This window comes from Podarcis tiliguerta (assembly GCF_965153285.1).
Source record: "Podarcis tiliguerta genome assembly, chromosome: 7".
NCBI classification, from domain to species: domain Eukaryota; kingdom Metazoa; phylum Chordata; class Lepidosauria; order Squamata; family Lacertidae; genus Podarcis; species Podarcis tiliguerta.
Window position 1 is genome coordinate 72,792,286 of NC_139540.1, and position 13,727 is coordinate 72,806,012.

General features: G+C 42.0%; 1 protein-coding gene across 5 annotated transcripts in view; it reads left to right on the plus strand.

Annotated features, from left to right (window-relative positions):
• CDH18 (cadherin 18) overlaps nt 1-13,727 on the plus strand; it is a 621,618-nt gene that overhangs the window by 548,371 nt on the left and 59,520 nt on the right. For all 5 annotated transcript variants that reach the window (XM_083449423.1, XM_083449420.1, XM_083449424.1 and 2 more), the window contains one exon: nt 10,374-10,541. In XM_083449423.1, coding sequence (XP_083305549.1) covers nt 10,374-10,541 — 168 coding nt within the window. The remainder of the gene's footprint in view (nt 1-10,373; nt 10,542-13,727) is intronic.

The following is a 13,727-nucleotide window of genomic DNA, read 5'->3' on the forward strand; positions in this document are numbered from 1 at the left end:
TCATTGTAACCGGGGAGTTACTGTGAGTTGCTATCGCTTCTGGGTCGAAGCTTGTGTCGAGCCGGAGACTCTTGTGTTATGCTGCTCAGGAGAGCAGTCATGCTTGTACGGTCTTAATAAAGTAGTGAGTTGACTATGGACTGTCTCTTTCTTCTGTGATGGATTGGCAGGAGAAAGAGAGTGTGCTCCTCTCAGGAGGGAAGGGTCACTTATCACCGGTCTCTCTGGACTGAGGGAGAATTCCAGCCAGAGAATGACCACAGGAGAGAAGCCCCGGGGACATTTTTCCAACAGATATAGCCACCAAATATTCTGGAATCCACTTCCAGTTATATTTCTGGATGTCCAGGGAATTTCTGGGTGTTTAGGGAAGTTATTAACGTCTGACATTTTAATGTATTTTTAATATTTTGTTGGAAGCCGCCCAGAGTGGCTAGGGAAACCTAGCCAGATGTGCGGGGTACAAATTTATTATTATTATTATTATTATTATTATTATTATTATTATTATTATTATCCATCTTTCCCTTCACACTTTTACATTTACCCAGCACCCTTAACAAACTACAGTTCTCAGGATCTTTGGGGGAACTCATATGTTCTAAATCTGTTTTGAATGTGCTGTAAATGTACAGTGTGGATCTACCTCACATTGTGTCAGGACAAGGTGGTTTTTGTCAACCTTTCGTAATAGGCACAAATGTAAGCTCATGACATAAAGCTTAGCAAGTCTGGAAGGCAAGACTTAAACTGTATCAGAGGATTACTAGTTCAGGCAGACACATTCAGATTCTAAAGTGGACACTATATTTCCCCTGGATATAAAAATAGACAGTCTTTCTTTCTCTTGATATTTGTCTTTGTGCTATTCCAATTGTAAAAAGCAAAGGAAGAGACTAGCAAATGTCCATTATCATTAACTAGAGGGTGCTCTTTTTCTCTTGTATAAAAATCTTTAAAAGCACACAGAGTGTACTGGGAGGCCTCAAATTTGCTGCAGAATTATGGAGGGCTTTTTTTGGGAGGGGATAATAAATGCCTCTTAAATGATCACTTGGCACAAAACCAGTTCAGCAAGGGAAGGGGATTAAAAAAAAATTGGTAAGAATGTTTCCCTCCACTGTGCTATATTACTTCACATTGTGCAACTCATCACAACATTTTTACATGAGAAGGGATTTAACATGTCTGAGTTATGAATTCCACATCATTTAAGCTTATTTTACTTGAAGGCACATATCTGGCGGGAAAGCAATATTAGACCATAATTCTCTGAGTGACTCTTAGCTTTTTAATTAAATGAATAATTAAAAAAATGAAAACACATTATATGAAAAAACCGCAAACTCCGGTTTACAGTTGAGCTTGCACTGCAGAACCATTTCTTTGATATGTTCTTTTCAATTCTGTATTTATGACATGTAGTTCTGTGATAACTGTCAGTTTTGGGTGGTTAAGACACACACGTGCACACAATCCTGAAGTAAAGAGGACTTCCAGACAAGAAGAACAAAATGGAGCTTTGTCGTCTTTCGTAAGGCTGACAGTTAGAAAAAGTTGTTAGCAGGGGGAATGGTGTGGCAATTGTTCAAAGATCGTAACAGTCGGTTTTTACAAGGTCATTTTCTCCAAGTAGCACAACGCCATCATCCTGATGAAAAGGAAACGAAAAAAACACCTATAGCAAAGAATGTATTGTGAGGAAGATCGCACACCTGCAAATCATTTTCAATGGAACCTAACATTTTGGCAAGTTATCCCTTCTCTACTCTCAGTGAAAAACAAGCAAATACAAGAATGAAACCATCAGATGTTCTTCCATATAGTACAGTATTCTTTCAGAAGGCAAGTTCTGAGGATGATTGCTATGGATGTGGGTTCAAATAAAGTTTAATGAGAAGGGTAAGACCATGGGCGAGTCAATCTGCCAAGGCAGATTCAGACATTATGAATTCCCCACAGCTAAATTCCTTTTATTCCCCTCCAACCCCTGGGTTTCAGTTTTCCCCTCTGTATGTAGTGAATTTTTCTTCCTTTACCTTACCATATTTTGTTTAAAATACCCATGCTTTTGAACGTTATGAAAAGTCCATCTGCAAATATATAATGATGTTGGAGTGTCATGTTTGCAACTATCAGTGGGTTTTTTTCAAATATCAAATTTCTGCAGCTGTCTTTCCATTAGAAGGGAGGAGAACTTTGGCAAATGAGCATTATTGAGGAGGTAATAATGCAAGGGATCCCAGGAGTGAGTGTGAGGCTGAATTGTGTATATATACATAAATTAAGTGGAAATGAGTTAGATAATTTGGTTGCAGGACTCTTTACAGTGCAGTTAGTTTTAATTTAAAATATTTTCTTAAACTTCAAGGCTTCCAGAGACCTCATTTCTTTGCAATTTCCACATGAAAAAAAATGCATCACTCACAGCATAATAGTCTATTCATGTCCTTCTGCAAAATATGCTTGTCTCACCATTTAAATATCTGAAGATTTAGAGGATATTTATGGATCACTTTTTAAGTGATGAATGACCACTTCAGAAGGATAATAAATGTCTCTTCTTCAGTCATTTTTCTGCAAATGGCTTCCACAAAGCAGTTCATAAAAATAAAGTTGCAAATTCCTAAGTGATAGCATATTAATGGAATGGATCACTGTTCAAAGACTTCCTTTGTGTGCCAGAATGACAATTGCAGCTGAATTCCATACGGTTGTATCTGACTTAAGTCATACCTGGAGAAGAGCCATTGAAATCAATGAGCTTCCTCTGAATTTGGCTTAGCTAGATGCAATCCATTCTTTCTAGCATTTGTTGGTGAGATGGTGGTCATGCCTTCAGCAGAATCCCCTGGAATCAATATCAGGGTGTCATCAAAAACTGTCACATCATAGAGTTGTTCTAGTTGTTCTAATTTACTTCCTCACATCAGTGGTGAGCTGGGAGGACTTTATCCCATAAAAGGTTGTGGCAGTGATGTTGGCAACAGGTGGGCATGGCTTTGCAACTCTGCTTCCAATCTAGAGGCCCCCCTCACCTTGCCCTGTCCTAATATCTTCCATACTTGGGTAAGGTAATTGAGAGAGCAGTTGCTGAACAGCTTGGTAGGTTTCTGGAGGAAACATTGGCATTAGATCCATTTCAGTCCGGTTTTCGTCCTGGTTTTGGGACGGAGACGGCTCTGGTTGCTCTAACAGATGATCTCCGTAGACAACTAGATCGAGGCGGGTCAGGACTGCTGATCCTTTTAGATTTGTCAGCAGCCTTTGACATGGTCGATCATGATCTTCTGGACCACCGCCTCGTAGACGTGGGGATACAGGGCATAGCCCGTAACTGGTTGTGCTCTTTTATCTCTGGTCGGGGACAGAGGGTGGCACTAGGGAGGGAAATGTCATCGCGCCACTCCTTGGTGTGTGGAGTGCCGCAGGGCGCAATTCTCTCCCCGATGCTTTTTAACATCTTTATGCGCCCCCTTGCCCAGATTATCCAGAGCTTTGGGCTGGGCTATCACCAATATGCTGATGACACTCAGCTCTATCTGCTGATGGATGGCCACACCGACTCGGCCCCCAACACACTGACCAGATGTTTGGAAGCTGTAGCTGGATGGTTTCGTGGGAGCCGATTGAAACTAAATCCTTCGAAGACAGAGGTCCTATGGCTAGGTCGGGATGGCATGGGGATGAGGGACCAACTCCCTTCTCTTGCGGGGGCCCAATTAGTGCCATTGCCTTCCATTAAGAGTTTGGGTGTAATCCTTGACGCCTCCCTTTCCATGGAGGCGCAAGTTACAGCAACAGCCAAGGCGTCATTTTTCCACCTTCGCCGCATCAAGCAGTTGGTCCCTTACCTTTCCCGCCCCGACCTGGCCACAGTGATCCATACGACGGTCATCTCCAGGCTTGACTACTGTAATTCGCTCTACGCAGGGCTGCCCTTGAAGCTGTCCCAGAAACTCCAGCGGGTACAGAATGCTGCAGCGAGGCTCCTCACGGGGTCTCTGCCATGGGAGCATATTCACCCAGTGCTTTTCAAGCTGCACTGGCTCCCGGTGGAGTACAGGGTCAGATTTAAGATGCTGCTTTTGACCATTAAAGCCCTTCGCGGCCTAGGACCCTCGTACCTACGGGACCGCCTCTCCTGGTATGCCCCACGGAGAGTCTCAAGGTCCATAAATAACAACACCCTAGTGGTCCCAGGCCCTAAGGAAGTTAGATTGGCTTCAACCAGAGCCAGGGCCTTTTCAGCTCTGGCTCCCGTCTGGTGGAACGCTCTGCCTCATGAGACCAGGGCCCTGCAGGATCTGATTTCTTTCCGCAGGGCCTGTAAGACAGAGTTGTTCCGCCTGGCCTTTGGCTTGGAGCCAATTTGATTCCCTCCCTCCCTCTCTTTCTTTTTTATTTTCCTTCTCCTCCTACAATGAGGCTACATTTTAATATTTTAATGTTCCATTATTTTAATGTTGTATTTTACTTTTGTTTTTAAGTTGTAATCATTCATCTTGTTTTTATTATTGCTTGTAAGCCGCTCTGAGCCCTGCCTTGGCTGGGGAGGGCGGGGTATAAATAAAAAAATTATTATTATTATTATTAATAATAATAATAATAATAATAATAATAATAAGTACAACATTGCCACCACATGGAGGAAGCCACTTCCTTTGCCTTCCTCAACCACAAAAAAAAGTTACCACCAGTGACTGAAGAAGAACTCATCCAAAGTTATCTAACTTTGGAGATCACTGAGCCCAAAATATGCACTTTTTTGAGGTGCATGCTCTCATGGTGCCTCAAAACACAGTGTCTGAAATGGCCACCATGCTATCACGGGTGTCAGGGGCTGGTCTGAATCGGATGCCAGAGACTGGTCTGTCTCTGAAGATGGGGGAATGCAGTCACAGACAGAACAGCCTCTAAGAGAGGAAGAAGGGGAGGATCTGCACCCCCCTTCCTTTGACATTCCCAGAAGCAGATTCAGAGGCCACACAGTCGGGGGAAGAAGTAGACGGCTTTGAGATAGTAGCTAGGCAACCAGAAGCGAGGGAGCATTTGGGGGATTCTTCAATCGAGAGTGGCAGGGAAATCCCTCCCTCCCCTCAAACTTGGAGTACTGAAGGCGTTAAAGAACAGCAGAAGCACAGGGGAGGGACAGGTGGCCGTTGGCGGGCTTCTTGCTGTGGAAGGGGAGGGGATTCAGAGTAAGCAACTGACATCCTGATAGAGGGTGGTCCGATGCTGCTCTCAGTATTTTGTTGTAAATAAAATGGACTATAAACCTTCCAGAGGTTCATTAATTCTTATTGGAAGCTCCCAGAGAGACTGGGAGCTCCCATGCCTGCCAGCGTATCTGACAGCAGGGGAAAATGGGATGTTCTGGTTTTCTGGGACACTTTCGGTGTATGGGATTTAGGGGAGTACAAACAGTTCAGTTGCACTGGGCATAGAACCTTGGGGACACCACTTGGGATGCCATAGCTATGATTTAGAATGGAGTGGAAGTGATGACAAACCTAGGCAGCATCTTAAAAGCAGTGACATCACCTTGCCAACCAAGGTCCATATAGTTAAAGCTATGGTTTTCCCAGTAGTGATGTTTGGAAGTGAGAGCTGGACCATAAAGAAGGCTGATCGCTGAAGAATTGATGGTTTAATTATAGTGCTGGAGGAGACTCTTGAGAGTCCTATGGACTGCAAGAATATCAAATCTATCCATTCTGAAGGAAATCAGCCCTGAGTGCTCACTGGAAGGACAGATTCTGAAGCTGAGGCTCCAATACTTTGGCCACCTCATGAGAAGAGAAGACTCCCTGGGAAAGACCCTGATGTTGGGAAAGATTGAGGGCACAAGGAGAAGGAGACGACAGAGGACGAGATGGTTGGACAGTGTTCTTGAAGCTACCAACATGAGTTTGACCAAAATGCAGGAGGCAGTGGAAAACTGTAGGAGGCAGTGGGGGTGCCTGGTGTGCTCTGGTCCATGTGGTCAGGAAGAGTCGGACATGACTAAATGACTAAACAAGAACAACAACAAGCACAAGATGGAGAGGGGTCTATCAGCCTAAAAAACCATTCTTTTGTTAAAGGTCTTTCTGTTTGGCATGTAGTCCAGGCAGGCAAGAAGATTTCAGAAAGAATGGAACACTTATCTGAGGCAGTGTTGGATTGTGGGTATCCCTTAGTCGCTGTTGTTAGACATGGCCTGAGGGCACTGGGAGGTGCTCTTTAGCCTGACGGACACATTGGGGTGAACGTTGGTCAACTTGTTACATTGGTTGAATCTGACTAGTTAATTCGTTTTGCAGATCCTCAAGTTGTTATACTTAATAAAACCTGTTTATCCACATTTGGTTGTCGTGACTCTTCCATTCTGGTGTGCTGGCAACATGCAAATTACTGTATCTTAAAACCTATGTTAGGAAAAAAAGATCATTTTCTTTTCTAGCAATATCATCCACATATCATTGAAACACAGAATGTCTGTTTTCAATAAATTTTATATTGTATTGACCCTTCAGATAAACCTTTATCTTCCGAGCAACCATTATTTAACTTTCTGGTCAATAAATCTTGATTGAATGCCAACAAAGTCAATAGCTAACCATTATATAACTTTATAGACAAAGATGTTGGCAAAGCTGGATATTTAAAGATCATAATACAGTATTGGTAAAAATACTCGTCATAGGCTCCTTGGAAGGATTTTCAGTCAGTTCGCTTCATATAACCTTTCAGCATCTTCTTGATGTCAAAAGCACCTGCCTGCTCAATACAAAACAATAAAGAAAACAGCAAATAACAAAAAATTATTTCACACCAGTTGTCAGCTCAGTTGGCCATTTGTCAAGCGAGTAGACAATAAATCATCAGATGGAGTAGTAAAATTGTTCATCTTATCTTCTTTTTCTAGAGTGGCATATTGTGCTATTTGATGAAATGGCTTTAATCAAAGTTTGATCTGTTGCTAACTCTGTTATAAAATTTCCTACCAAAAGATGAAGAAGCACTCCATGTGAGATGAAATTTTGTGGCCTTCTCAGTCTTTCAGGTGACAAACTCATACTTGGAAGAAAAGCCTCAGGCCCAGGAATTGTTTGCTGCTATAGAGATCCAGGGTTGTTTCACATGGAGGTCGCAGAGGTATTAGAGATGCCACCAAATTTTGTCTGAACCACAGTTTGAAGGCAAATCTGGAGACCATTACTGGGACGAAATATCAGCTGTATGTTGCTGAAACAGATAAAAAGAGTTTCAGTAAGAAGAGCAACATTTCTCAAGGGAAAAGAGGGTGTTCACACACTGCTATCTCTGCATATCTGATACACCAGAAAGATGGCATCACACTTTTACTATGTTCCAGACTATTTTAAAAAAAGTTTTATGTAATGGGATTTAAGCTATTGTTGCTTTCTAATTCCTGTTGAATTCTTCAGTCCTCTAGACCAGTGTTTCTCAACCTTCCTTTGTTTCCTTCCTGTGGTGTCCCTGTCCTACTGGTAGAAAGGTAGCTATTTTTCTTGTAAATAAAACATGTTTTATTTTTAATTTTTAAAATGATTATATAAATTATATAATTTCACCTGTGGTCCCTTTGAAATATCCGGGGGAGGGGGGCACAGGGGACCATATGGCCCTCGGTTGAGAAACACTGTTCTAAACAATTGCCTTAGGAGTAAATTGAACTCAATGGGATTTATTTACTTCTGGATTATTATTATTATTATTATTATTATTATTATTATTATTATTTACCTCGTCCATCTGGCTGGGTTCCCCCAGCTACTCTGGCCGGCTCCCAACAGAATATTAAAAACATGATAAAACATCAAACTTTAAAAACTTCCCTAAACAGAGTTGCCTTCAGATGTCTTCTAGAAGTCAGATAGTTGTTTATTTCCTTGACATCTGGTGGGAGGGTGTTCCACAGGGTGGCGCCACTACCAAGAAGTCCCTCTGCCTGGTTCCCTGTAGCCTCACTTCTCGCAGTGAGAGAAAGGCCCTCGAAGCTGGACCTCAGTGTCCATGGTAAACAATGGAGGTAGAGATGCTCCTTCAGGTATACTGGGCCGAGGCCGTTTAGACATCCCTAAGATTGTTCATATGGGAACAAATCCAGTGTCATCAACGCTATGCTTAGAAACCTAAATAGTTCTGGGACCAATGTGTGTGATTACATAAAAGTAATTAAATATTGAGATTTAATGGAACATGATACAAGTATAAATTGTAAGTCTTGGTACATATAACTAAAAGCCTTGGGGGATATTGATAAGTGTACAAGTTTGTTTTTACTCCCTTCCTGTTGGACTGATTTCTTGAGTGCTATAATGTATGCAGAAATTGTGCCTTGATGATGTGCCCTACTTTTCAAGGAGTATATTTAACAGTAATACAGCAGGAGATGAATGTGGATTCCCACATCCTTGAGAAAGCTCCTTATTAAATGAAACTAAGAGAGCATTTCCTGGAGAACCCAGAAGTGTTTGGGTAAATGATGTCTGTCATCTGAAGATAATTTTCTTTTGTCTGGGGAAGGGAGGGAGTCCCTCTGTTGAAGAAAACTTTTTATGGTATCAGTCTCTTGGTCACCATTAGGGTGAGTAGAATCCATTTTTGCCGTCCTGTTATCAATTTCCATACAATGGATATACCACAACAACAAATCTTTATTATGGTTGTAGACCAGCTTAAGGAGGGAGGGGTATGATCATTTAAAATCTAAAAAAAGTTAAAACAGAAAGTATATACAGTCATACCTTGGAGGTCAAACAGCCTAGTTCCGGTTTTTGAATGTTCTTTTGGAAGCCAAACGTCCGACAGGGCTTCTGCAGATTCCAATTGGCTGCAGGAGCTTCCTGCAGCCAATCAGCACTTGCGCTTTGGTTTTCGAAGGTTTTGGAAGTTGAACAGACTTCTGGAACGGATTCCATTCGACTTCCAAGGTACGACTGTACAAAAGTCTCTAAGAATCCAAAATAAGTCTAAAAGAAGGGTTAGGAAGATTGGACAAGAGTGAAAGAGCGTAAAAGGTTAGTATATATAAGACAATAGCTATCAATCTAATACGAGTGCTCATTATATCTAGTTTGTGGCACAGGTCATCATCTGAGAAATTTTGAGTGCTACTGTGCAGAATCTGGCAACATTGTATGTTGTAGCAGGATTGGTATCTGAAAGCAGTAGGGAGGTATAGAATTGTCTTGTGTGCCCTGGGTAGTTATGCAGTAATGGTAAGATGAGGCTAGTATGAATGTCTCTGTAATAAAGACACTGGAGAAGCACATGCTCTATTGTTTCTATTTGGAATGGGTATATAGTCCAAGCTATTGGGATGTTCAGCAACATCAAAGGTTGCCCATTCATTCAGATGAGTAAATGGGGCTCAGGGCAAGCATCAGCACTGTATCCTGGCAAAGTGTTGGGGCCCCCTGTCAGCTGCCAGAGGGGGTCAAGTGTTGATGCTGGACCTATATGCAAAAATGGCTTGAAAGTCTGGTGTACAAAGTTGGTTGCTGAGCCCAATTTTCTGTATGAACGATTGCAAAATTCAGCTGTCCTGAACTCCTAGGTAAATGTGCATAGGAACGAAGTCTCAGGTAAGAATGTATACATTAGAATTATATGTAGCTTTTCAGTATATGAAGTAATGTTGCGCTGAAGCCCACTGACTTTGAGCTTTCCTAAAAAGGTCATCATGCGTTGGCATCGCTTTCGCAATTTACATAATTACATCATTTCACAGAGTCATTCATGAGAATACAGCTCCGTTATCAATGGCAAACAAAACATGCTCCCGTTTCCAAAATAAAATTTTCTTTTAAAGACCTCACACATAAGGCACAATATTGCATTCATTAATAATTCAATTAAGCTGCTGCTAAAGCAATTATATGCAGTGAAATGATATTCTTTTTTGGCATTGCAACTGGGGTTCTTTCTGCTTTGCATGGATCAGATCAACCATATATCCATACATTATAATTCTTTGTAACAGGGGTGTTTGGCTTTGGGGTTTTTTTTAATTTCTACATATCCTCCAGCAAGCTGACTATCAAATGCTACCCCATTTTCCTTTGAAGGCAACGGTGCAGTGGGGGTTGACATTTCTTCATAATGCCGATATGAGCATTTTGTCTCTCCAACAGATGCAGTACAGGGGAGACTGAAAACTGGCTGAATGCAAAGCAAAATTTGTTAGAGATGGTGATTGTTTTTTCTAACATCAGGTTCTTCTAGGGTGTCATTCTGTAGGTGAGAGGAGCTGTGAGAGTATCTGTTCCTTTTATGCCTTTCTAAAAAAAAGTGAGAAATAATCTTTCTCTTTTCCCCCTTCCTGCCTCTCCTCCTCCTTTTCCTTTTGTTAAACATCACAGGAGTCATCAGGACAGCCTTGCATAACATGGACAGAGAAGCCAGAGAACATTATTCGGTTGTCATTCAAGCCAAAGATATGGCAGGACAAGTTGGAGGGCTGTCTGGATCAACCACAGTCAATATCACGCTCACCGATGTCAACGACAATCCCCCCAGGTTCCCTCAGAGTATGTAAAGGTTTGATCTGATTTTTTTTCCTCCTGACTAAACCTTTGCCTGTAGTAATTAAGAGTTACATTCATTTCGAAGGTATTTGGTTAAGAAGCAGGATGAGCTGTGAATAATCAACAGAAAGCCAGTGTGGTGTAGTGGTTAAGAACAGTGGACTGGTAATCTGGTGAACCGGGTTCGATTCCCTGCTCCTCCACATGCAGCTGCTGGGTGACCTTGGGCTAGTCACACTTCTCTGAAGTCTCTCAGCCTGTTTGTTGTGGGAGAGGAAGGGAAAAGGAGATTGTTAGCCACTTTGAGACTCCTTAGGGTAGCGATAAAGCAGGATATCAAATCCAAACAAGTGAAATCAGCAAAGGGAAAGCTTGGGGAGGGGGAATATGTGACTACACTCATATTGTCCAGGCAGTTAGGATGGTGCAAACACACTGTCAGAGCCTATCTGGAATTCCTACCGGTGTGTTTGCATCGTACCAACCTCTCCAACTGCCACTCCTCTCCCTCCCAGTAAGCACCAGTGTTGCACCTACCAGAAAGCTAGTATAGCAGTTTTGCCACTACCCATCAAACTGCTTCTGGTTATAATTGACTAGTTTCAATAATGAATGGTGTTCACAGTACAATTCAAAGGATGGTTACTCAGAAGGAAGGCCTACTAAATTCAATTGGCGTTACAAGCTGGTGCAAGTGTTTGGAACTGCAGACAAGCATGGGTTAATGACTAAAGAAGCATTATTTAGGCATTCTGAATTTTGCCTGCTCCATATCTTTCAAATACCAAGTGTGTGACCTTGCTAAATTTCAGGCTGCAGATGTTTCTACAGGTAGATCATAAAGTTTTTGATCTGGCCTCCTTAGAGAATAGTAAACGACTGATAGGACTTCATTTAAATGTTTAGTGTTCTAGACATTGATTTTCCTTCCTCGTATGAACAAATAAATACTCCATGCAGCAAGTTTCCAATGTACTTGAAACTAATTGCTCTTTATTTAAAAATAGCAAATGCTCTGCACCTTTTATTAAGGGCAAAGCTGGCTAGGAGTTGGAGAAGTTAGATGGTGAGTCTCTCAGCATGCTGACCCTGAACAATTTTCTCAGCTGGAAACTAGACTAGAGCAAGGTGGGGGAGACCAAAATAGATGCTTTTGGTGGCCGAAGTAGCTGGCTCAAGTAATAGATGAACAAAATCTGCTGGGATCCCTGCTTCCTGAATGACAATAACTAGTTGGACTATCCTGCCTAGCTTGAGGCAAAGACACTGGGTTATTTCAGGAGGGAAAACAAGTCCCTTCATAGAAAAATAGTTTTAAAAAATACAAGCCTCGGAGGACAGCACAGTATTTTACAATCTCCACTCTGCATGTGCTTGAGCCAGCGGTGAGTAGTGTCTGAAGGAGAAAGCAGGAGGAGAAAGCAGGTTTTCTCTTTGGCATGATACATTTTTGACAGTTTGGGACGTGATACATTTTTGACAATTTGGGACCTGTCCAAAGAAAACAGCTTTGTCACTTTAACATACCCTTTCAAATGGGTCTATATAGAAAGTATCAAATGTAGGGGACAGGAGGAATAGACAGGCAGAGTTCCACAATAGTGAGAATTAAATGTTGGCCTCATTTGTACTTAATGCTAATAAAACGATTGTTTGATATCTGCTGCATGGCAACCAAAGGACTAGGGAAGGAGTAAAGGAGCCATTATTTTGTGATTCGAGGACCCTCCCCTCATGCTTGGGGATAAGAAAATACACACGGACACAGATTTTAAGGATGATGGGCTAGAAAAGGCCACAACTTTATTGATTACAGCATGTGAGAGGTATTGGCTTAGGCATTGGAAAAAAACACCAAAGATTGACTCCGCCCACAGGGTGGGGCGAGTCTAACGGGTTAACCACCAGTAGGGGGAGCCTGTTGATGCAAATAAAACTGTAAGCTCTCCCCTGATGTCACCGGGGGTTGTGCCATGGCCTCCAGCCACAGCAGGGCATCGGTCGGGATCCACGACCACTGGATTCCTTTAATGGAATACCCATAAGGAAGGGATAGGTGATGGCCACACCCTGCCCTTCCATACACCAACCACAGATTCCAATGCCTAACCACCACCCGAGCCCAAGAAAGGACTAGGGAAGGAGAAAAGGAGCCATGATTTTCTAAATGCACACTTGCGCCTTCAGGCTAAGCGATAGTTTGACTCCATATTACATGCAAACCGAGCTACTGTCTTAAGCGAGTCAAAATGACAAGGTCCAGAAGGTTATAGAAAATACTGAAAAACATGACATACTTTATGGACAGTGTCAATGATGTTTATAACATTGTCACTCCATTCATGGGTTTTATTAGGGCTGCCTATATCTGGCCAGGATTTCAAAGGCAGAATTTTAGGGCTTCCTTAAAAAATCTCAGCAAGCTTTGGGAGGTCCTGGTTTTTACTTTTTAAAATATGGCAACCCTAGTTTTATGCCTGAACATTTTTCTGAAGATCTTGCTGTGAGTTTAGTAAATTTAAATTGCCTCCTTATTATCTCTTGCCTGCTGTTCCATTTTATTCCCATTGATGCACAGGGAAACACACCTCACTGTCCCCTTGCCCATTCTTGTCATTCCTTTTCCTGAAGTCCAGGCAACTTGAACCTCAGCTCCACCAATACTGACATGGGTTGTGTCCATCCCACACAATTCCTGCCTTACGTCGTTATTAGAGCACTGTAAGATCAAGCCACATTGCTCTGCTAATGTATTAACAAGACCACAGTCTCAGAGGAATGAGGGAACAAGCTTTCGTGGCACACTCTTTAGTTTTGTAAATTACTTAGTTAATTAGTCTACAGCACTCTTTGACTGTGGGCCATTTGTCTTTATTATATTCAAAGGAAAAACAGGGGCATCATTTAAAGAGGAAAAGAGTCAGTCCCTCTCAGTGTTTGAGATACCAAGTGTTTATTCATTAGGAACACTCTTATCTTTGATCAGTTCACTATGTTGTTGTTGTTTTTTTACAACACTGTGTATTGTTAAAAAATAAATAAACTGTTCAGCAATGCTTATAGCAGCTTACTATATCGCAATGCTTACAGTAGCTTACTACTATTGGTTGGTTTCACTCTTAGAGACACTCCTAGCAGATGGGGTGGAGTGGTATTTATGGAGGCTTAGCCCAGTGCCTAGGGCCAAAC